Consider the following 25,853-nt stretch of genomic DNA (forward strand, 5'->3'; position numbering starts at 1 on the left):
ATTTTAAAAAAATAATCCGATTAATCACGTTTTGGATTAATTAATCATGATTAATCACCATGTCACAGAGACATAAAATCTGCTTAAATGTGCATATTTTTTTATATAATGTACAATATGACCGTATTCACCCACAAAATAGCGGGGGTTTATTAATCATTAATATGTTTTTGAAAAACTAAATGCAAGGGATTACTGTGGATAATATTTAAAAAAAGAAGTATAAGACCACAATTAATTTCCACCTCTTTGTTCTTTCCCGTAGCTTATTCCGATGTGGCTACCCATGATTCAATCCAATCTTAAGGTAAACCATTAAATCTCTCCGCTATTGCTAAAGCGAGCGATAAAGTGTCATGACTATTAATCGTCCCCTTCCTCCATCATCCTCCATCAGCACCTGTCGGCCGGGCTCCAGCTGCGTCTCCAGGCCATCCAGAACCGTGTGAACCACCAGTGTCTGCAAGGTCAAACACCCGGAGCGCCGCCGTTCGCGCTTCGCAAATGGTTGCAGTGTACTCAGTTCAAAATGGCTCAGGTGGAGATCCAGTCATCTGAGGCCGCTTCGCAGTTCTACCCCATGTGACCTCCCTTCCCCAAAAAGGACTCTCACCTTTAGTATAATATGTACAGTAGATCTATACTATTTTAAAGTACTGCTTTAATTGTGTTGTGGTTTAAAAGCATTTACTCATTGTATGACTTTTTAAAAGGCTTCAACCGGATAATAAAAGTTTAGTTATTTTTAATACGCCGTGCTATTTATTATTCAAATGTGACATTTATTCAAAATGTCCACTTTACCATAAATGCGAATGGCAGAGCGAGTAAATCAACCCCCCCCCCCCCCTCCTCTCAGGGAGGATGACATAGCGTGCGTTTACCCTGCTCCCATCTCTGATCCTTGTCAGAGCATCCGTCACGCCGCCTCTCTGTCACGACTCGGATCCATCAGCAGCCGGTGTTGAGTTCCTAACCGGATAAGACGGAGCCAGACCTTGGGAGTTGAACAAGACTATTTTGGTTGTGCTCCCACCTCTGTGGCCTCCGAGCAAACACAATTACCTTTGGCTTAATGTGGTTTGGGAGCATGAAGCATTGTTGGGACGTTTAACTGCATTAGCGTCAGACATACACGTTCATTTTTCTTTTCAAAATTAATTTATCAAGCTTTAACATTAATCAAATTTAAATATTACACATTAAAAGAGGGAGGGAGCAATAGTTTTTTTTTTTTTTTTTTTGCATGCATAAGTAGACCCGTGATGAGAGGTGTGAGCCAAATGAGTCACACAACGTGACTAATGAACACACACACACATGCGCACACACATGCGCACTCACGCACTCCACCCGGGTGACCCATGAGGCTGGCTGAATCAGCCTCGCAGTGCCCCCCCCCCATCACCACCACCTTGTCATCAACCTCCAGTCTTGGCTCATCAGAGCTCCCCTGCTGTGGGAGGACGGACAAAAACGATGCAGGCTACATGCTATGTTTACGTGTGTGTGTGTGTGTGTGTTTATGTGTGTGTACAGGTGTGTAATCAAGTGCCCTTGCGGCGGGGGTTGCATCTGTCAGCCGCTGCCACTCTTGTGATGGTTTTTGCCCTTCCCCCCCCCCAAAAGAAGCAGCTCTCATTAGCAGCGGCTTATGTAATCAGTGTCCCACAGGTATGCGGTTCTGACCTGCCTGCCCGCCTCCTGGAGGACATACGGGGGGGGGGGGGTAATGGTAATTAACGAAAAGGCCTCTCAGGTGGAGAGGGTCCTCCTCAAAGATTGTGAAGGTCAGAAATCTTCCACATACAGTAAATCATGCGCCCTCGCCACAAATAAAAAAAATGGACAGGCCGGATAAAGCATGAATGATTAAATTGCTCATAGTGTCCGTAGTCACTGGCAATTCATATTAGAATTCATAAAGTACACCCAGGTGCAAAAGATTAGCTTTCAAAAGTTTTGGCGGCACAATGTAGTAATAAAGTAAGACAAAAAAAACACAGCCTTTCCTTTAAATATATTATTCCTAAATTGTATGATCTCCAGACCAGCATAGACCAGCTACCAGCATGAAAACATACATTTAGGAAAAGTAGACCAGCATAGACCAGCATATGTTGTGTTTTCGTGGTGGTAGCTGGTCTATGCTAGTTTTTGCGCATACCCGCACAAAAACACAATGCATGCTGGTCATTCCGGTAGCTGGTCTCCAGACCAGCATAGACCAGCTACCAGTAAATGTTGTGTTTTCGTGCTGGTAGCTGGTCTATGCTGGTCTGGAGACATACCCGCACAAAAACACAATGTATGCCGGTCATTCTGGCAGCCTGTCTCCAGACCACCATAGACCAGCTACCAGCAAATGTTGTGTTTTTGTGCTGGTAGCTGGTCTACGCTGGTTTTCATACATACCCGCACAAAAGCACAACGTATGCTGGTCATTCTGGTAACCAGCATAGACCAGCTACCAGCATACGTTTTGTTTTCGTGCTGATAGCTGGTCTATGTTGGTTTTCATACATACCTGCACAAAAACAAAACGTATGCTGGTCATTCTGGTAGCTGGTCTCCAGACCAGCATGACCAGCATACGTTTTGTTTTCATGCTGGTAGCTGGTCTATGCTAGTTTTTGTACATACCCGCACAAAAACACAATGTATGCTGGTCATTCTGGTAGCTGGTCTCCAGACCAGCATAGACCAGCATGACCAGCAAATGTTGTGTTTTCGTGCCGGTAGCTGGTCTACGTTGGTTTTCGTACACACCCGCACAATAACAAAATGTATGCTGGTCATTCTGGTAGCTGGTCTATGCTGGTCTGGAGATGTATGCTTTACCAGCAAACATTTTGTTTTCATGCTGGTAGCTGGTCTATGCTAGTTTTTGTGCATACCCACACAAAAACACAACATTTGCTGGTCATACTGGTAGCTGGTCTATGCTGGTCTGGAGACCAGCTACCAGAATGACCAGCATACGTTGTGTTTTCGTGCTGGTAGCTTGTCTACACTGGTTTTCGTACATACCCGCACAAAAACAAAACGTATGCTGGTCATTCTGGTAGCTGGTCTCCAGACCAGCATAGACCAGCTACCAGTACGAAAACACAATGTATGCTGGTAGCTGGTCTATGCTAGTTTTTGTACATACCCGCACAAAAACACAATGTATGCTGGTCATTCTGGTAGCTGGTCTCCAGACCAGCATAGACCAGCATATGTTGTGTGTTCATGATGGTAGCTGGTCTATGCTAGTTTTTGTGCATATCCGCACAAAAACAAAACGTATGCTGGTCATTCTGGTAGCTGGTCTCCAGACCAGCATAGACCAGCTACCAGCTTTACCAGCATACATTTTGTTTTCATGCTGGTAGCTGGTCTATGCTAGTTTTTGTGCATACCCGCACAAAAACAACATTTGCTGGTCATTCCGGTAGCTGGTCTCCAGACCAGCCACCAGCATGACCAGCATACATTGTGTTTTTGTGCTGGTAGCTGGTCTACGCTGGTCTGGAGACAGCTACCAGCATGACCAGCAAATGTTGTGTTTTCGTGCCGGTAGCTGGTCTATGCCGGTTTTTGTACATACCCGCGCAAAAACACAACGTATGCTGGTCATTTTGGTAGCTGGTCTCCAGACCAGCTTACCAGCATGACCAGCAAATGTTGTGTTTTCATGCTGCTAGCTGGTCTACGTTGGTTTTCGTACATACCCACACGAAAACACAACATACGCTGGTCATTCTGGTAGCTGGTCTGCAGACCAGCATAATGTAGTTGATGCCATATGGTAGCTGGTCTATGCTGGGTTTTTTTTTTTTCAGCAGAGAAGCCTGTTATTCTGGTGGTCAAATCTGGTGTTGGGTGTGCCAGCAACATTAGTGACACCTCCTGACCAGTGTACAAAACTACATATAATTCACAGCGTCTTTGAATGCATCTTCTGAATGCCATATATTTCTATTTTATTGCATTTGGCCATTTTTACGCTTGAAAATGCTCAATATAGATATATATTTGACTTATGATAGGCCGGCGTGGTTCATAATTTCATGTACGGTATTTTTTAAAAGCTGCAAAATTTGAACCAGGAATCAGCGAGGGACTAGATCTTGGACAACAGACTCCAATACACTGTAGCGGGACCCCTGATACTGATTTAAACGCGTGTCAACGACTAAAATACGGGACCTTTAAATGTGAAAAGAGTTTTTCGTTATCCTTATCATTAATTTGTCACCTCTGAGGTTGCTCGCCGGAAAAAGGTCTGCTGATGGTGGCTCATTAAAGATGCAGCATGCGAGACAGACTTTGCCCTCCACTCCACTCCGCTCCACTCCACTCCCCAGGGGAGGGGCCCGGCTCCAGACCTGCACCATACAGAGCAGACAGGATGGGCACGAGCTAAATATATCACCTTCCTTATTAACACCTCCAAAACATGCAGCGACACAATCAACTGTAGCGGTCCTTGTTATGTACACGTTTATTTACAAAAACACATGTGGTGTAATGCATAAATTGTGTGTCGGTAGTACTCATTGCCATATATACATTAATGGCTTGTTCCATCAACATGACAACACGAACTCTTAATGGTCAGTTTTCATTTGACTATAAACATGATGTTCTTGTGCATGAATTAACAGTCCAGAAGGCAGATATTTTATATAGCGATATTTACATTCATGCATCCATCAGTCCGTATACACTTTATAGGGCTTTGTTGGTACATTAGCAGCTTCTACCTGTGCGTTTTTTCTTTTCTTTTTTTTTTTTATAGATGGAAGCATTTGTTTTCTTCTGACAAATTCAAACAGGTTAGCTGATATTTATACTCACTCTGCACACGTACAGATTTGATGTGGGAAAAAGGAGAGCAGAGTCAAGTGATGCTCCAATCCAGCTCAGTTTTGTTCCTCCAGAAATGTGGAGGATACTTATGACACACACACACACACACACACACACACACACACACACACACACACACACACACACACACACACACACACACACACAAGTGCAACCTGATCTCTGACAATGGTCCAAGTGTCCAGTCTCTCCTCACTCACAAGGTCACCCCCCCACCTCCTCCGGTTTCTATGGTGATCGAGCAAACCTTCAGTGGAACCTCTTAAGTTGAATGAAGTCTTTAAAACTTGGAATTTCCTGGCTGTTATGTGCGGTGTTAAAAGAGTTTTGCCGTTTCCGGATGTCTTTGAACGCGGCATGTGGCACAGTTTTAGTTAGCTAATGCTCAGTGTTGGGCACGTTACTTTAAGAAAGTAAGTTAGTAAAAGTAGTTATAGTTAATAGTTACTTCTCAAAAAAGTAACTGAGTTACTCCAGCTACCAGTAAAAGTAACTATTGCCCCCCACCCCCCACAGAAAAGGCGGTACCATTACAGAGGTTTGTATTTATCGCAGTCTACAGGTGTTTCTGTGGATTTTAGCTGCTCACACAAGACGTTTTTTCAGACAAGACAAGTTTTTTTTCGGAGATAGAATGTACATTTTACCTTTGACGTCAACGAGGTTAAAGTAGTCTCCGTACTTCCATTTGGCAAACGTTGTCTTGTCACTAGTGTCCTCCTCTCTCATCTCTCGCTATGCTAGATCGCACTTTTGGACTTGCTCGAAACACCCGCCCACCCAAGTTCTCTGATTGGCTGAAAACGCAATTTTACTAAACCTTACTCAATCCTCATTGCTTATGTGTTCTAAACACCCGCCCACTTAAGTTCTGTGATTGGCCGAAGACGCAATTTTACTAAATTTTAGCTAATCGTCATTGCTTATGAGCTCTAAACACCCACCCACTTAAGTTCTGTGATTGGCTGAAGACGCACTTTTACGAAACTTTAGCTAATCGTCATTGCTTATGAGCTCAAAACACCCGCCCACTCAAGTTCTCTGATTGGCTGAAGACGCAATTTTAGTAAAATCTGAGCCAATCCTCTTTGCTTATGTGGTTTTCGCACTTCCTGCCTTGTCACTCTGCAAGACTCTTAGTTATGAAGTCGGTGATATATTTTGAGGCGGCTTCAGTAACGTGCAGTAACGGGGTGTCGAAAAACGGTAACGGCGTTATGTTGACAGTAAAAGTAATTAGTTAGATTACCCGTTACTGAAAAAAGTAACGGCGTTAGTAAAATTAGTTATTTTAAACGCCTTTATTCCCATCACTGCTGATGGTTGTTTTGGCATGATCCACAGGAGCCTCCTTTGTTTTTGCAAATTAAATTAATAAAAAACATGCTGAAAATAGCTGTCCCTGGACTATACAGTTAATACAGATTTATGATAGCACAGAGTTTCCCCCTAGGAAATAATAATAATAAAGTGAATGAATCAGTTCCAGGGTCAAACTATCGCCATCATAAATCTTTATCAACAACAAAGCGTTCAACTTTTAGAGCTTCCACTGTGCTTGTAAGGGAGAACTTGGACTGAGATGACTTTTGAGCGTGTGCTGCAGTACGGAAATAACTCACATTCACCTCAGCACGCCACAGAGACCCTGACATTTAACAAAACATAAAATCATATCAAACACACACACACACAGACAACTTGATGCCAAAACTCTTTGCTGAGCAAGCACATTTTCTGCATCAGTGTCTCGACTAGACGCACAGCAAAGTAATTATGTCGCTTATAAATAATTCACTTGGGAAAAAAAAAAAAAAACATCAACAAATCAAACTTGAGGACTGTACACGATCCTTTTTGAAGTATAAAAATAAATAGAGAAAATAAATAGACGAATGACTGGAGTATGACACAATGAAAACTTGTTTGAAGTCGTCACCTCTTTTTGTCTTTTTCGTTTTGTGGAAAATATCGATTTCTTTAAATTGCATAGTCATATGAATGCACACCTCAGAGCCAGGAGTGACAGTCACGTCATGCCCCTGCAAGTCTCCAAAATGCAGTAACAAAAATGGAAGATATTAAAAAAAAAAAAAATTGCATTCTCTGTAAAAAAGTGCATGCACGTTGTTTATTGTGTGTGGTAAAATGGGAATGTTTTGGGGGGGCGGGGGGGGGGGGTGCTCTGCTGTGATGAGAGCATGAGGTCTGGATGGCGTGGCCTCCGGTCGCAGCCTGTCAGCAACACTTGTTCACCCTGCTGGGACGCTTTTTTTTTTCAACACCGCACACACGGATATGGGCGCAGTTCTTCTTCGCCTTTGTGGCGTTTGCTTCCATCTTGTCTTCAGCGCTTTCACAGCCTGTGTTGCATTGTGGGTGAGAAGAGGTTTGCTCGTTGACGGAAGGAAAGAAGGGTGAAAAATGATGACCGCTGTCACTTCCTGCTCCGAGCTGGAGTCTTTAAAAGTTTATACCACAGTGTTGTTTGTTCCCATGGTCTTCTTGGTGCGGATGCTCATGGCGTATTCCCCGCGACTTGTCCCGTTCTGTTCTTTACGCAGTGGTTTCCTAGCAAAAAAAAAAAAAACACACACATGCAGAGTGGTTAGTGCGCAGGCCTCACAGCTAGGAGACCGGAGTTCGATTCCACCCTCGGCCATCTCTGTTTTTAAATGAATTAATCATGATTAAACACCATTAGCATGGGTATGACTCCAAATTGTCCATAGGTATGAATGTGAGTGTGAATGGTTGTTTGTCTATATGTGCCCTGTGATTGGCTGGCCACCAGTCCAGGGTTACCCTGGAGGATAAGCAGTAGAAAATGAATGAATTAATAAATGAATAAATATTTGAAACTTGTAATTTTTATTTTTATTTTTGTACACCACAAGCAGAAGAAACTATTATAAGTTTCAAATTTATTTTTATTTTTATTTTTATTTTTATTTTTATTTTTATTTTTATTTTTATTTTTATTTTTATTTTTATTTTTATTTTTATTTTTATTTTTATTTTTATTTTTATTTTTATTTTTATTTTTATTTTTATTTTTATTTTTATTTTACAAATAAAAATACAAATAAAAATAAATAAACGCCTTCCATTTGCAAGTCACAAATTCATAAAAATTCCGGAAAAATGTCCAATTCTGGACTCATGTTACGCTGTTACGAACCACAATTTGAATACCACGCAAATCAAACAATTCATATCCGAAGACATGAAAACCAACTCATGGCTTCACATTCCACGGTGCGTCCCACCGTCAGCTAAAGGCCATGCCATTATAAAACGACTTTGGAGATGAGTTATCCTGGACGTTGATTTGATTTCCCGGTCTCCTCGATCCTTTCTAATAAGACCAATGTTCAAAGGTCACATTTGCAGGAAGGGAAAGATGCATTGCAACCTAGCCGATAAGGCAATTACCTTCTGGGACTGCTAGATGCAATCTTCTCTCTGCTTAGTAATGACTATGTGTGTGTGGCTTGTCAAAACAAGCTGGGAATAACATCCATCCTTTACGTGAAAGTCTCTTACCGTCTGTCGGTCTAAAAAAAAAAATAGAAAAAAAATAGAGATGTTTCTCCTTGCCGCTATTGGCCTGGAAGAGTAGTATCATTCAATAAAAGCCCTTTCATGCACTCCCCTGTGCCTTTTGTGCTTATTATATTTGTCCAGTGTACTGTGCCTTGTGCGGCGACCCCTTTATGTAACTTAGAGACACATGTGAATACAGTTAGTACAGTCATTGTCCCACTCAGATGCGTACAGTGGACTCTCCAACACACAGGAGCCTTGAGCGACATCTTGTCTCCTCTCCTTTCAAAGCCACGACGGGTTCCTCCGACTCTGACTTACCAGGAAGTAGCATGCTAACGAACATGAGGACCGAGTATGACATGAACAAACACTAATTCGATTGTCCTTTTTTGTTGTTTCACGTTCATTTATGTTGATCTTTCACAATGGAAGTATCCGTGCCCAACAGACAGTCTAAAAATGGTCTGGTCCCATTATGCTACATAACCCTCCATGAACCAGGAAGTAGCCTCCTAGCTAACATGAGCTAATAATAACATAAACAGACAATGTAGTTTTTTTCTTCTTTGTTTGATGAATTCATATTTTCTTTTCACAATCTTAGTCACAGTGGAACCACCCAAGCATCATAAAATGGTACAGTGGTCCCATTGTTTTAAGTTCACAAACCAGGAAGTAGCTTCCTAGCTAACATGAGGTTAATAATAACATAAACAGACACTTTGTTTGATAAATTCATGTTTTCTTTTCACAGTCTTAGTCACAGTGGAACCACCCAAGCATCATAAAATGGTACAGTGGTCCCATCGTTTTAAGTCCACAAACCAGGAAGTAGCCTGCTAGCTAACATGAGGCTAATAATAACATAAACAGACACTGTAGTTTTTTTTTCTTATATGTTTGATGAATTCATGTTTTCTTTTCACAGTCTTAGTCACAGTTGAACCACCTAAGCATCATAAAATGGTACAGTGGTCCCATTGTTTTAAGTTCACAAACCAGGAAGTAGCCTGCTAGCTAACATGAGGCTAATAATAATATAAACCCTGTAGTTTTTTTCTTCTTCTTTGTTTGATTAATTCATGTTTTCTTTTCACAGTCTTAGTCAGAGTGGAACCACCCAAGCATCATAAAATGGTCCCATCATTTTAAGTCCACAAACCAGGAAGTAGCCTGCTAGCTAACATGAGGCTAATAATAATATAAACAGACACTGTAGTTTTTTTTCTTCTTTGTTTGATGAATTAATGTTATCTTTTCACAGTCTTAGTCACAGTGGAACCACCCAAGAATACAAAAACACTATGGAATAACATCTTCTACCATAAATACAAGATGTAGCCTATTAGCTATCATAAGGCTAAGTGTAACAAAAAGAAACAAGCACAAATATGAACTGTTATGCTTTCTCTTTGGTTTCTTTTCACAGTCAGAGTCACAGTGGTACCACCCAAACATCATAAAATGGTACACAAACCAGGAAGTACCATGCTAACTAACATGAGACTATAAGTATAACACAGGCAGACATAAATATTAGTCTCTGTAATTTTTTCTCCTTTGTTAAGATTTTTTTTTCACATTTTGGGTCATAGTTGAACCAATTCCTATCCACAAAAGAATCCAAAATGTTATGTTCACATGGTGTTTGGTCATCCTCCATGAACCAGGAAGTAGCCTGCTAGCTTACATGAAGCTAAGTATAACATACAGTATAAACTAAGACTTTATGTAGTTTTTTCACTTTTGTTTGTCTATATAAAAATGAAAATATTTACATAATTGATGATTGTGAGTTCAGGAGAAACAGGAAATTACTACATGATCATTTAATATTATTGTAATTCATCGCTCGGGCAGCTTTGATGAATTCATGGTAAACTACAGTTCGGTACTTTATCGTTTATCGCAATTTACTGGTTCCAGATCCGACTGAGGTAAGTGAATTTCCACCAAGTAGCATTTGTCATTTATAATTGAAATATTTTTGTATTTAAAGCATACAAAAACCTATTTACGACCTTCTAAATACAGTTTTTAACATTACTCTATAATATCACGTATTTGAATGCATCATCCGAATGCTTTATATTTGTAATTTAGTTAATTTAGCCATTTTTTAGCCATCAAAATGTCCCTTCATTTAGGCAAAATATGTAAAAAAGCTAACAATACACGCTACTAAACCAAAAAAAATAAAATCTAGAGAAATAATCTACTATATTCTACTAATAGTCCCTCTCTTGTGTGCCAGGACTTCTCTGCACGCGCTCACTCTGTTTGAACGCTCTCCCGCTGTCAACCCAATTCGTCAGGCCTCGTTTTAAGTTGCCCCCGTCCTCAAATGTGAATGTGATTTTGTCACACCTGTTAAACCATTATGTCACTCGGTGCTGTCTGGGCTGTCATGGCGTCCTCCTCGTTGGAGCCTCTCGTGCATGACATAACTCCTCAGGATTCCTGCTCAGCTATATATTCTACTATATATATATTTTTTTTAAGTTTGAGAATTTCATGTTTCCACAAAGCCTCAAATATGTCATGATGGGAATATTACATATAAATACTGTTTAGTTGCAAAATTGTGAAGAGGAACAATCCAATTCTGCAATGACTGGTGGCCAGCCAATCACAGGGCACATATAGACAAACAACCATTCACACTCACATTCATACCTATGGACAATTTGGAGTCGCTAATTAACCTAGCATGTCGTTGGAATGTGGGAGGAAACGGGGAATGACGGGGAGAACATGCAAACTCCACACAGAGATGCCCGAGTGTGGAATTGAACTAGGGTCTTTTAGCTGTGAGGCCTGTGCGGTAACCACTTGGTCACCATGCAGCCCCTCTAGGAAAACATTCATTCATTTTCTACTGCTTATCCTCACGAGGGTCGCGGGGGTTGCTGGAGCCTATCCCAGCTGTCTTCACCCTGGACTGGTGGCCAGCCAATCACAGGGCACATATAGACAAACAACCATTCACACTCACATTCATACCTATGGACAATTTGGAGTCGCTAATTAACCTAGCATGTTTTTGGAATGTGGGAGGAAACCGGAATACCTGGAGAAAACCCACGCATACACGGGGACAACATGCAAACTCCACACAGAGATGCCCGAGTGTGGAATCAATCTTGGGTCTCCTAGCTGTGTGGCCTGTGCGCTAACCACTCGACCACCGTGCAGCCCGACTTAAAACTTTAATACATTCATTCATTTTCTACCGCTTTTCCTCACGAGGGTTGTGGGGGTGCTGGAGCCTATCCCAGCTGTCTTCGGGCGAGAGGTGGGGTACACCCTGGACTGGTGGCCAGCCAATCACAGAGCACATATAGACAAACAACCATTCACACTCACATTCATACCTATGGACAATTTGGAGTCGCTAATTAACCTAGCATGTTTTTGGAATGTGGGAGGAAACCAGAATACCCGGAGAAAAACCACGCATACATGCAAACTCCACACAGAGATGCCCGAGATTGGAATCGAACTTGGGTCTCCTAGCTGTGTGGCCTGCGTGCTAACCACTCGGTCGCCATGGGGCCATTCAAGGCTTTGTTGTAAACAAAGTGTGAGTCATGATGACTTCCTTGGGGACAAATGATTCCCACTGTGCCCCAGTGGGACCCCCCCTGGAAAAGCCTGAGAGATAAACTAGTCCAGCTCTGAGGCTGATTGGTGCATGTGACTGCAGCTTTGGGAGCTGGGATATACCAACACTTTTCTCAAGGGGACCATCATGCTGTTTGGGGATTCTCCTACTTTGAAAACATATTCATGTATGTAACGTTCCTTTATTTCCCCACAGTGTAACGTCCACTCCCACTGATGAGGCCGGAATGTTTTTTTTGGTCTTCTACTCAGGTTTTCAATAATGGATGCCAAGCTGTTGACACGTGGCAGGTGGCAACACAACACTTCACAGGTTAGATGAATATTTTATATCAAAGCTGTGCAATCACAGCCCTGTTTGAAGTTTGGGCTACGGGATCATCGGGAAAAATTAGGACATGTGACATGTGCTGTTTACGATTACGTTCACCATCTGGAAAAAAAATGATAGTCACGGATGATGTAGTTTAACAAATGATGTAGTTGAAGGCATCGAACACATAACGTTTAACAAGTTTCTTTCCATCGGACGGGAGCAGCTGCGGCGTATTATCCACTTTTAGACAAGACTCCCACAGCGTTAAGTGATTAGGAATAGCATCTCGCTCCATTAGCATGTCAGTTTCAGCTTTGTTTATTTTGGCTTTTTGGGTTGGAAGACAGCCAACCGCGGGGGGTGGGGGGGGTGGGGTGGGGGGGTGAGTGTAGTTTCATGTCTTTTTGCTTAGGATGCCACAGCAACACTCAGAGGCAGAATGTGTCTGATCCTTTACTTTCTGCTAGCAACACACCAGCCCCCCTGCTGTGGCTTTGCGCTCTCAATAGAATAGTAGGGAAGTTGTTTTTTTTTTTTTTGTTTTTTTTTTGCTGGTGACAGATGAGTGGCAGACATGATAAAAAATAAGAAAAAGGCCAGAAGGGCTGGAGCCGACACAGCCAACTCGTCGACTGTCTAAAGCACTCTGGCCCTCAGCCAGATGTTTTCTTCGGAAACGCCTGGAGCAATAAGGGACTGGATTGACTCTGTAGAAACTGGATGTGTTTATTTTTTCACTCGCAAACTCTCAGTTTTTATTAGTGTGGACCAGGGCCAGTTTCCTTGACATTTTTTTAATGATTTTTATATGAAAATATTTGAAACTCAAACCTCACAGCTTGGAGACCGAGGTTCAATTCCACCCTTGGCTATCTCTGTGTGGAGTTTGCATGCATGGGTTTTCTCCGGGTACTCCGGTTACATATTTTGGCTGCACGGTGGTCAAGTGGTTAGCGCACAGGTCCTACGACTAGGAGACCCGAGTTCAATTCCACCCTCGGCCATCTCTGTGTGGAGTTTGCATGTTCTCCCCGTGCATGCGTGGGTTTTCTCCGGGTACTCCGGTTACATATTTTGGCTACACGGTGATCTAGTGGTTAGCACACAGGCCCCACGGCTAGGAGACCCGAGTTCAATTCCACCCTCAGCCATCTCTGTGTGGAGTTTGCATGTTCTCCCCGTGCATGCGTGGGTTTACTCCGGGTACTCCGGTTTCCTCCCACATTCCAAAAACATGCTAGGTTAATTAGCGACTCCAAATTGTCCATAGGTATGAATGTGAGTGTGAATGGTTGTTTGTCTATATGTGCCCTGTGATTGGCTGGCCACCAGTCCAGGGTGTACCCCGCCTCTCGCCCAAAGACAGCTGGGATAGGCTCCAGCTAGGTTAATTAGTGACTCCAAATTGTCCATAGGTATGAATGTGAGTGTGAATGGTTGTTTGACTATATGTGCCCTGTGATTGGCTGGCCACCAGTCCAGGGTGTACCCCGATCCTGATATCAACATCGGATCGGGACTACGAAACGTGATTTGTGGGTTAGCGAGGTCTGGTGAATCTAAAGCCAAGCTTGCCTGTCCAGAGTTTCAACTTAAAATCATCCATAAAAATGCCACTGTTTCAATGTGTAGCTCATTCCAAGATGGCGTCACCATTTATTGAGAATCCGGTGGACCTGACAGCAAGAATAATTCTTTCAGCACAACAATGGGAACAGCTTCTCCAAGAATGACGACATTCTTGATAAGAGACAGGTTTGCAGCCGAGGGAATAGGCTACATTTGCTCACTTTCTGAGCAGAGTGTCAGGAATAAAATGCAATATGAAATATTAATCAGGCCGAGGTGTATGTTGCAATGTTACAATATTTGATGGAGGAATAAGCACTCAGAGGCATCAATCAACTGGAACAAAATATTTCCTTATTCGAACAAAATGAAAAAAAAAAGTCACAAAGAAAAAAAAAATTCAACTATGGTCCGTTCAAGGACCACCGGACAAAGTGCGAAATCTTAACGCTTCATGAAAAAAGCTCATAAATTGAGACATTCATTCATTCATTTTCTACCGCTTTTCCTCACGAGGGTCGCGGTGGGTGCTGGAGCCTATCCCAGCTGTCTTGGGGCGAGAGGTCCAGAGTACACCCTGGACTGGTGGCCACCCAATCACAGGGCACATATAGACAAACAACCATTCACACTCACATTCATACCTATGGACAATTTGGAGTCGCTAATTAACCTAGCATGTTTTTGGAATGTGGGAGGAAACCGGAGTACCCGGAGAAAACCCACTCAAACTCCACACAGAGATGGCCGAGGGTGGAATTGAACTCGGGTCTCTTAGCTGTGAGGCCTGCGCGCTAACCACTTTTTACACTGTGTATCCATGAATCAATCATTCATTCATTTTCTACCGCTTATCCTCACGAGGGTCGCGGGGGATGCTGGAGCCTATCCCAGCTGTCTTGGGACGAGAGGCGGGGTACACCCTGGACTGGTGGCCAGCCAATCACAGGGCACATATAGACAAACAACCATTCACACTCACATTCATACCTATGGACAATTTGGAGTCGCTAATTAACCTAGCATGTTTTTGGAATGTGGGAGGAAACCGGAGTACCCGGAGAAAACCCACGCATGCACGGGGAGAACATGCAAACTCCACACAGAGACGGCCGAGGGTGGAATTGAACTCGGGTCTCCTAGCTGTGAGGCCTGAACGCTAAATTTGAATTTGACACCTGGGCTTTTTTCTCTTTCCTGTCATTTGCCATTAATACAGACTGTCTTGACCCCAAAGGGTCACAACGAGGTCAGATGCTAAATCACCGAATCGGGTATAAATGTCACCACAGACTACAGTAGCGATACTGTTGATTTTCATTTGCATAAGCGAGACTCGCAACGGCGGGCCGAATACGGGAAAAGCAAAAGGAGTCCCACGAGGCTGCTGGTGCGATGGCAAACGCCCCCCCTCCCACCACCCCCCCATTTGGCGTATTAGAGGAAAGCCTGCGTGAGGTTTTGGCCTGCAGCGAAAGCCAGACCCATTTTTCCTGTGTGACATTCAGGCAGCAGAGTGTCACACATGCACTCTGAATTACACGTTAATGTCGGCAGACATTTAATGAAGACACACACACACACACACACAAGTAGAGCATCCATCCGTAAACAGCTTGACATATTTATTTACACACCCGTGTGAGAATAACTCCACATGCGTGTGCAAAATCACGCCTATGTTTTATTTGTGCGTGATGAAACCAGCTTGTTATATATTATATTTATTGAACTATATTAAGCCTCCCTCAGCAGAACTCCATCCCTCCTTCCTACAAACAACAAATAGGCAAAGTCAGGCAGCGGAAGTAATGGGTTGTTGGCTCAGGAATTCATTACGGCAATTCTCCAGCCCCCCCCACCCCACGTGCATAGCCAAGGGGCACTTTTTTTTTTTTTTTTTTTTTTTTAATGCAGCCGCGGCAGGAAAGAAGTGTTGTTGCATTACAGGCTCCATCCCCAAACCAGAGTCATTATTTATGAATTAATTTGCGCAGTCATTCAGTTGCAGGCCACATCTTTTATACATGCGAGCGGGTCGTGTCCTGAAGCTCCGTGGGCACCAGACGGCATGATGCAGACTTCAGTGGCGTTCTGCTTTAAAAAACCAAGTCCAGTCAGACCTCATTAGACATTCGTCATCGACAAGCAATCCAAGAATAAATGGGCTTCCTTAGCATTTGGCACGCCTGCTATAATCGTTTCATACTTTACAGAGAGGGGGGTAGATAACATGTTGTACCGCGAAGACAGCTGAGACAGTCTAAGCCAGGGGTCTCAAACACGCGGCCCGCGGGCTAAATGTGGCCCGCAGGACACTAGTTTGAGGCCCCCGCCTTGATATGAAAGTTTAATGTTAGTGCGGCCCGCGCAAGTTTGATATGGATGCTGTATGGTATCATGTACCGAGAAACCCACGAACATTAAACTTTCATATCAAGGCGGGGGCCTCAAACTAGTGTGCTGCGGGCCAAATGTGTTTGAGACCCCTGCTGTATGGTATCATGTACCCAGAAAAAAAATATTACGTTTGATTAATGTTCATGTTAAAGGTTAAATAACTGTTAATAGTTATCCTCCCTATCCGTGTGGAAGTGGTAAGTTTTTGGCTATTTAAGTCCCGAGTGTACCCCGCCTCTCGCCCAAAGACAGCTGGGATAGGCTCCAGCACCCCCGCGACCCTTGTGAGAAAAAGCGGTACAAAATGAATGAATTAATGGCCCACCTCCGGCTGCACGGTGTACGAGTGGTTAGCCTGTAGGCCTCACAGCTAGAAGATACAAGTTTAAATTCCACCCTCGGCTGTCTCTGTGTGGAGTTGGCATGTTCTCCCCGTGCATGCGTGGGTTTTCTCCGGGTACTCCGGGTTTCCTCCCACATTCCAAAAACTTTTCTTAACGTTTATGTCATATGCTATTGGCTGACCAGGTACTAGGCATGAGCTCTGGCTTTGGTGCCGGAGTTTTTAAGTTTTTTTTTAAGTTTTTGTTGGTAACATTCCCGCCCATTACTCGTGTCAGAACCTCGAATTACTCCGGTGAGTCTTAATTCAGGATAAGAGAAGTCTGAACTCACCATATCAACAAACTGTAAGGAGTCGACAGCCGTTACAAGGCTAGCTAGCAAGTTGGTGGCTAGCTAGCTGGTGGCAGCTTTTAGCTTCCATAACCTCCATAACATCTCGGGAACCTTCGTGGGGACATTCCGGGCTGTAACATCGAGTGGTCAGAGACTATATTCGCTATACCAACGAACAGTAGATATCGAAGACAGTCGTAAAAGCCAGCTAACAGGCTAACGACGGTCGGTGTTGACAAGGCGTTGCTTAGCAACCGAAACTATGCGGCGATCCAAGGGGAAGGGTTGTCATGTCAATTTGTCATGTACCATGTTATGATTTGTGTTTTTGAGTTAGTCTTGTCCTTTATGTTGACTTGATAAGGTCATATTTTGCAAGATGAATCAGAATCAAATATATTTTTGGGCTATCCATCATCCCTTTATTGTCATAATTGACTTTTACGCTCAAAAATACGGTCAGACAATGAAAGAAATACACATTTTCTCACTTGCTCCCCAACAAACAAACATGGCCGCATATTTAGTAAAGACGAAATAACAACCAACCTCTTGATGGCCTTGTAGCAGATGATGATAGCTGAGAGTAGGAAAACGGCTGAGGCACAGCCTACTGTTCCCAGCACTATAAAGTCCATGTCCGTCCACCAGGGTCTCACTAAGGGCACCATGGGTTCTGCCACTGGGGGAGAAGAACAGTAAGATTCCATCAAAACATTATCATGAAAAAACCTAGAAGTCACTTGAACATTCAATAATATCACTATCGACACAACCGTAAATCATTTAAGTTCTCTTACGGAGGCACTCTAACACCACAACAATTACTGGTCCATTTCCACATTAGACCTAAATGCAGGAAGACCCACTCTGTTGGATAAACATTGTGTGAATCAGCAACTTCAAGTGTGTAGTGCAGGGGTCTCAAACTCAATTTACTTGGGGGCCACTGGAGCTAGGGTCTGGGTGAGACTGGGCCGCATCAGGTTTTCCAAAAAAAACAAAAAACGCATTTATTAAAAAACGAAGAAATTAAAAAAACTTCGCTTTGGTTCCAATTTTCTACAAGAAAAGCTCTGATAAAACATTCCACTGTTCTCAAATATCTTAATTTTTATTTTTCTACACAAAATAAGATGAAAAATAAATAAACAAATCAAGAATAAAGAAAATCAATCAATCAGTAATAAATAAATAAATATAATAATAATAATAAAACACCAAATAATAAAAACTTAAGAAACCACATATAGTTGGTGGGTAGACAAATTATTTTTTTCAGATTAAAATGAACAAAGCATTATTAGAGCCCTGTAGACATGACAAAACACGACTATAGTCACATTTATACTCTTTTTATTTACAACATATTGCACAACTGCAGGGTCTTGAGACACATGCTAACTCGCAAACTAGACAGCTAGCGACCTAAACGGTAGCCTTCAAGTTATTTCCTTTAAACTTAAATAGCCAAAAACTTACCACTTCCACACGGATAGGGAGGATAACTATTAACAGTTATTTAACCTTTAACATGAACATTAATCAAACGTAATAATTTTTTCTGGGTACATGATACCATACAGCATCCATATCAAACTTGCGTAGGCCGCACTAACATTAAACTTTCATATCAAGGCGGGGGCCTCAAACTAGTGTCCTGCGGGCCACATTTGGCCCTGCGTGTTTGAGACCCCTGGTGTAGTGCATCAATCATCTATATCTATCTTTGCATCGTTCTACAATCTGAATTGCTTGTTTTGTAAATAAATAATACCATACAGTTAGATAGGCGGTCGAATGGTTAGCGCGCAGACCTCACAGGTAGGAGACCAGGGTTCAATTCCACCCTCGACCATCTTTGTATGGAGTTTGCATGTTCTACCCGTACATGCATGTTTTTTTTTCCGGGTACTCCAGTTTTCTCCAACATTCCAAAAACATGCTAGGTTAATTAGCGACTCCAAATTGTCCATAGGTATGAATGTGAGTGTGAATGGTTGTTTGTCTATATGTGCCCTGTGATTGGCTGGCGACCAGTCCAAAGACAGCTGGGATCGGCTCCAGCACCCCTGCGACCCTCGTGAAGAAAAGCGGTAGAAAATGAATGAATGAGTTAGATATGGTTACTATTTTTGGTTTACTAATATTGTCTATGAAACTTGGACTTGTGCTTATTACATACTCAAAATCTAAACACCTTCTTCTACTTGTTAATGCTGCTTTTTGTTACCGCCATGGGGTTGTTTCCATTTTGAGGTAAGAACCAATTCCTTTGAAGGGGAAGATTTTTTTAGGGGGGAGGAGGATAGATACGGTCCCAGCCAGTCATTGTCCCAGATTCCTTCCCCATTTTCCACACATACATATTCATTGCCTTCTAAAGACTACACTCTGGAGCAAAACTTTGCGCCGGAGATGAAAGAATAGGCTGGTAATTATGCAGTTATAGGAATTAAAGTTCGACTCCGTTAATGAATCATTCATGGTGTCTCCACCTTTTTGTAAACAGTCTCATAAAGGAGTTAAAATCTACTAAATGGGTATGCTTGTCATATTTAATCACAACACAGTCTATTCTTGTCGAGGCTTTAAGGCCGCATACTAAAACATCAAAGGAGGCGTGGGTCCATTTTCATTTTGTTCCGATTATCTGCATTGCAGGGGCAGAACCCTCGGGACGGAAGTCCAGACTTCCGTATCTCTAGACGCCAGTTCCATCGGGAAGACACCAAGGCATTCCCAGGTCATTTTCAACCACTGTACCGCGGCACACTAGTGTACCTTGAGAAACCGTCAGGTGTGCCGTGAGGAATTATCCAATATCACTTTTTATAATTAACATTTATTTATCATAATTTGCAAATATGATGTCAATAGCCATTATGTCAATAGTATACATGGACCCAAATATTCCAATTGCATTTGGTTTATTTGCTCAAAAACGGAAAGAATTGAACAGGGATGGAATATTCCTTTAACCAATCCGATTGAGGTATCTTGTACCCGCTCAAACGGAAATTTGTCAGGGTGTGTTCTTCTTCGTGATGGGATTTTTGGCTCTTTGAGGGGAGCCGGATCTTGGTGAGCCGTTCCTTTCAAAGAACCGTTCAAAAAACTGGCTTATTTGGGTCATTTTTATATTTATTAAGTTTGAAGTCGGGCTGCACGGTGTCGAGTGGTTAGCGCACAGACCTCACAGCAAGGAGACCCGGGTTTGATTCCACCCTCGGCCATCCCTGTGTGGAGTTTGCATGTTCTCCCCGTGCATGCATGGGTTTTGTCTGGGTACTCCGGTTTCCTCCCACATTCCGAAAACATGCTAGGTTAATTAGCGACTCCAAATTGTCCATAGGTATGAATGTGAGTGTGAATGGTTGTTTGTCTATATGTGCCCTGTGATTGGCTGGCCACCAGTCCAGGGTGTACCCCGCCTCTCGCCCCAAGACAGCTGGGATAGGCTCCAGCACCTCTGCGACCCTCGTGAGGAAAAGCGGTAGAAAATGAATGAATGAATCAATGAATGTCTCAATTTATTAACTTTTTTCATAAAGCGTTTTGTCCGGTGGTCCCTGAACGCACCATAGTTGAAATTTTTATATATTTTTTTCTTTGTGACAGTTTTTTTTTCATTTTGTTTGAATAAGGAAATATTTTGTTCCAGTTGATTGATGCCTCTGAGTGCTTATTCCGCCAGCAAATATTGTCTTGCCCAAAGACAGCTGGGATAGGCTCCAGCACCCCCCGCGATCCTCGTGAGGAAAAAGTGGTAGAAAATGAATGAATGAATGAATATCTATATAAAACATGTCCTAAGTTTAATTATAAATATTAGCAATATTGAATTTGATCTTTTCCTGTTTAAATTGATCCCGGGTGCGTTCTTTCAGTGCATGCTCAGATCTTTAGGTTTAAAAATGCAGGCGAACAATCGGTACTGGACTGCTGGGGAAAGTTTTTGATCCAAACTAAATTTCAAGACTGGACGAACAAAAAACTGGCGATACGGAGTTATTCCAAAAAGTGAAAGAAAAACGGTATCACGTGATGTTGATGTTTACGTTTTACTACGCATGCCCTATTGACTATTCTGGTTGATTATAGTGACATGTAGACAAGAGATTGGAATATTCCTTTCCATGTGTACCATTGTTTTTGGAAAGGTCATTCGCAAATGGGAAAAACTCCTCATGTAAACGTGGTGATTGTGGCTTATTTTCCAGCCGTAATAAAAAAAAACAAAGACACAGAACACTCCGAAGTATGCAGGCGCTTAAGCACAAACACAGTTATTCGTCATTCTGTGTTTGTTTCAAAAGCATCACTAGTCAAAGTGGTCATAGTTTTTTTTTGACAGTGTCAGCTGACTCATTCCCCCTGCCCTACCTGTCTAAGAGTCCCTGTCAATCATGGCAGATGTCAGCAATGAGGTCTTCCGGGTCTGAACCACCGTCATTTTCCGCCTTCTCAGACTGACGTGTTTATTGTGTTTGTGAATATAAATGGACAAAAGTGATGCTACAAACGTGATGTGCCTATTTTGACATGAATACGATTGGGCATCGATTCTTGAGTATGGATGGGAATCAGTACTAATAATCAAATTCTTCCGGGATTGTTCACATTTTTTTAATTTCTATTCCAAAGTGGCAGTAGCATTTGGAGTCAGTCAACTGGCATTCGGAGTCAGCACGCCCGTTCCAAAAGAATACACGTTTATGAGTTGTTGTTTTGTCCGAAAGTTATTTTAGATGCCTTACACCGCGGATGCGACGCTATCGAAATGTCGGACTTCGCTTGATGACGAGGAGAACTCGAGCTATTGAGTTTGCCTTGAGACAAAAGACGCAGATGAATGAATAATAAGGGATGAAACAGGCTGCACGGTGACCGAGTGGTTAGCGCACAGGCCTCACAGCTAGAAGACCCGAGTTCAACACCCTCAGCCATCTCTGTGTAGCGTTTGCATGTTCTCCCCGTGCATGCGTGGATATTCTCCCACGTTCTAAAAACATGCTAGGTTAATTAGCAACTCCAAATTGTCCATAGGTATGAATGTGAGTGTGAATGGTTGTTTGTCTATATGTGCCCTGTGATTGGCTGGCCACCAGTCCAGGGTGTACCCCGCCTCTCGCCCCAAGACAGCTGGGATAGGCTCCAGCACCCCCCGTGACGCTCGTGAGGATAAGCGGTAGAAAATGAATGAATAATAAGGGATGAAACAGGCTGCACGGTGGTCGAGTGGTAGAAGACCCGAGTTCAACACCCTCAGCCATCTCTGTGTGGCGTTTGCATGTTCTCCCCATGCATGCGTGGATTTCCTCCCACATTCCAAAAACATGCTAGGTTAGTTAGCGACTCCAAATTGTCCATAGGTATGAATGTGAGTGTGAATGGTTGTTTGTCTATATGTGCCCTGTGATTGGCTGGCCACCAGTCCAGGGTGTACCCCGCTTCTCGCCCAGAAGACAGCTGGGATAGGCTCCAGCACCCCTGCGACCCTCGTGAGGATAAGCGGTAGAAAATGAATGAATAATAAGGCATGAAACAGGCTGCACGGTGGTCGAGTGGTAGAAGACCCGAGTTCAACACCCTCAGCCATCTCTGTGTGGCGTTTGCATGTTCTCCCCGTGCATGCGTGGGTTTTCTCCGGGTACTCCGGTTTCCTCCCACATTCCAAAAACATGCTAGGTTAATTAGCGACTCCAAATTGTCCATAGGTATGAATGTGAGTGTGAATGGTTGTTTGTCTATATGTGCCCTGTGATTGGCTGGCCACCAGTCCAGGGTGTACCCCGCTTCTCGCCCAGAAGACAGCTGGGATAGGCTCCAGCACCCCCCGCGACCCTTGTGTGGAAAAAGCGGTAGAAAATGAATGAATGAATTAATGAAGTTTGAGTGCAACCTCAACTTTAAATTTGGAGTCCCTTGACAGGTTTTTAGTCAGCAGGTTGAGAGAACATGTCCTATACACGCAACAACACTCTTCATGAGATGATTTGAGCCGGCTGTTCATCAATTTTGCACAAGTGCACTGAAGGGAAATTGGGACTGTCACAGCCAATCCGAAAAATTCAACCACAGATTCAACCGATCGCAAATTACTCCGCTTTATTTGTTTCTTCTTTTATTACTGAATAAGCTATATTTTTTATAATTTTTTAGTACATATTCTTTATCCAAGACATCATGTACAACCCCACCCACCCACTCCATTGGACAATAGACTCTAACAGACTCCTGCAGTTCCGTTCACACAGTAAACGCTACAGGACTTAATTCATTCTTATACCTCACCTGTCTGTAAAAGGTAATCCATCTATTTGTTTTCTATACCGCTTATCCTCACGAGGGTCATGGGCATGCTGGAGCCTATCCCAGCTGTCTTCGTGCGAGAAGCGGGCCAGCCAATCACAGAGCACATATAGACAAACAACCATTCACACTCACATTCATACCTATGGACAATTTGGAGTCGTAGGTATGAATGTGAGTGTGAATGGTTGTTTGTCTATATGTGCCCTGTGATTGGCTGGCCAATCAGTCCAGCGTGTACCCTGCCTCTCGCCCGAAGACAGCTGGGATAGGCTCCAGCACCCCTTGCGACCCTCGTGAAGAAAAAGCAGTAGAAAATGAATGAATGAATGAATGATCTGGAAAAAAAATCTGATACCGATATCAACTGATATCACATTTTTCCGGCACTTTCTAAATACATGTTTTAACAGTATTAGAGCCCTCCAGACATAAACTAACACCCCTATAGTCACCTTTGCTATCATATTACCCAATGTAGTTGACATAATAAGAGATGAGTCACCGTGCATGAGTCACGTGATGCTATTTGCATATCTAATAAGCACCGCGCCCCTGGGGTGCGCTCCTCCCCATATAACCGGGAGGGGGGGGGGGGTGAACGGTTCCCAGCTGCAACTTGGTTCCCATCGTTCATGTTAATGAGCCGTTCCAAAAGAACCAGTCTGTTTTTGAACGTCACAACACTAGATTAAATAAGCTTTGCTTCTTCCTGAGGCGGCACGGCGGTCTAGTGGTTAGTGCGCAGGAGACCAGGGTTCAATTCCCACCCTCGGCCATCCCTGTGTGGAGTTTGCATGTTCTCCCCGTGCATGCGTGGGTTTTCTCCGGGTACTCCGGTTTCCTCCCACATTCCAAAAACATGCTAGGTTAATTAGCGACTCCAAATTGTCCATAGGTATGAATGTGAGTGTGAATGGTTGTTTGTCTGTATGTGCCCTGTGATTGGCTGGCGACCAGTCCAGGGTGTACCCCGCCTCTCGCCCGAAGACAGCTGGGATAGGCTCCAGCACCCCCTGCGATGCTCGTGCGGTAGAAAATGAATGGAAAAAAAAATCTGATACCGATATCAACTGATATCACATTTTTAGGCTGATATCCGGCACTTTCTAAATACATGTTTTAACAGTATTAGAGCCCTCCAGACATAAACTAACATCCCTATAGTCACCTTTAGCCCTCATATTACCCAATGTAGTCGACATAATAAGAGTTACTAAATCACAAGTTGAGTCACCGTGTATGAGTCACGTGATGCTATTTGCATATCTAATCAGCACCGCGCCCCTGGGGTGCGCTCCTCCCCATATAACCGGGGGGGGGGGGGGGGGGGACTTGGTTCCCATCGTTCATGTTAATGAGCCGTTCCAAAAGAACCAGTTTGTTTTTGAACGTCACAACACTAAATTAAATAAGCTTTGCTTCTTCCTGCTCCTTTTCGGATGTTCAGTTGTGCAAAGTGTAAACATGCGACATCACCGTTAAGCATGTTTGAACTGTAATTCCTTGATTCCCTTGTACAACATGCTATATAACATGCTATTTAGCACAGTTTATTTTCTAATGTTGTTTCCTAAATTGAGCATTCATAGCATCACTTGAGTCAGATGCTCCTGGCAGCGTTTGTGCAGTGACCTTGACAACAGTCACGAGGGGAGGGGGGGTGGTCCATGACTCCTCATTCAATGGGAGCCCACTGTTGTGTCAGAGGAAAAAAAAAAAAAAAAGTGGTCCACTAAAAAAAAAAAAAAAAAAAAAATCATTGTAGCAGATTGATGAAAACCTTTCCAGCGCTCCCTGCTGATGATGAAGTACTCGTCCCTCCTCGTATATAAAAAGGCCGAGGGTGAGTGATTCTAAAGAGTCACGGTAATAGCTCACAAATGGCTGCATCATCAGCAACGCCTGTCGTCCGTATCTCATCGCCGTGTTCATTAAAGGGTCTCGAGACCACGTACAAATCATATCCACTTTCAGGTGAAACATGTCGGCCCGTATGTGGACTTCAGGGAGGCTGCAACTTATCGCCGCCGGCGCCAAACTTCAAAACAAAAAAAGTGTGCTGCTTCATTAGCGTCTTATGTTGCAATTATAGCTAATTTAATGAAGTCATCTGTGTTTTAATCATAAGGGGGGGGGGGGGGCGTCCTCCGGGGGAAACCCTAGCAATGAGCTTGGCGGCCCAGCAGGCTTGGATCTCACAGGCAGCTGGGTACTCCCCAAGGTCAGCCCCCCCCCCCCCCCCCCCCCCCCGCATAAATTAACTCTGCTGTCAACATCCTGCCGCCTCTCATCGCGTGTAAAACTCAAGAGTACGAATGGCACATTTTGCACGAATCACATGGAATTCTGGGAGTGACGTAGTTTTGCTGGGGTTCTTACCTGTGGCGCCCAGTAGCCGCGGGGGAGGTGGCGGAGGTGGCGGCGGGGGCAGGGGAGGGTATCTTCGACAGTGGCACGCCAGCTGGCACTGTTGGCTAACTTTCTCTGCCGCGGTCTGCGAGCATGACCTCTGGAGTTCTCC

The 25,853-nt window shown here is 43.4% G+C and overlaps 2 protein-coding genes across 11 annotated transcripts in view; one reads left to right on the forward strand and one right to left on the reverse strand.

The window, feature by feature from the left end:
• LOC131140368 (protein unc-79 homolog) overlaps window positions 1-749 on the forward strand; it is a 68,784-nt gene extending 68,035 nt beyond the window's left edge. For all 10 annotated transcript variants that reach the window (XM_058090722.1, XM_058090724.1, XM_058090727.1 and 7 more), the window contains 2 exons: window positions 266-307; window positions 398-749. In XM_058090722.1, the coding sequence (XP_057946705.1) occupies window positions 266-307; window positions 398-586 (231 nt within the window). In that variant the 3' untranslated portion in view covers window positions 587-749. The remainder of the gene's footprint in view (window positions 1-265; window positions 308-397) is intronic.
• prima1 (proline rich membrane anchor 1) overlaps window positions 1-25,853 on the reverse strand; it is a 57,565-nt gene that overhangs the window by 27,552 nt on the left and 4,160 nt on the right. Inside the window, exons 2-5 of the mRNA XM_058090749.1 lie at window positions 25,712-25,853; window positions 17,564-17,696; window positions 5,526-7,449; window positions 4,244-4,373 (exon numbers count right to left, since the gene is read on the reverse strand). Coding sequence (XP_057946732.1) covers window positions 7,350-7,449; window positions 17,564-17,696; window positions 25,712-25,853 — 375 coding nt within the window. The 3' untranslated portion in view covers window positions 4,244-4,373; window positions 5,526-7,349. The remainder of the gene's footprint in view (window positions 1-4,243; window positions 4,374-5,525; window positions 7,450-17,563; window positions 17,697-25,711) is intronic.

The sequence above is a fragment of the Doryrhamphus excisus genome, chromosome 13 (assembly GCF_030265055.1).
Source record: "Doryrhamphus excisus isolate RoL2022-K1 chromosome 13, RoL_Dexc_1.0, whole genome shotgun sequence".
Classification (NCBI taxonomy): Eukaryota; Metazoa; Chordata; class Actinopteri; order Syngnathiformes; family Syngnathidae; genus Doryrhamphus; species Doryrhamphus excisus.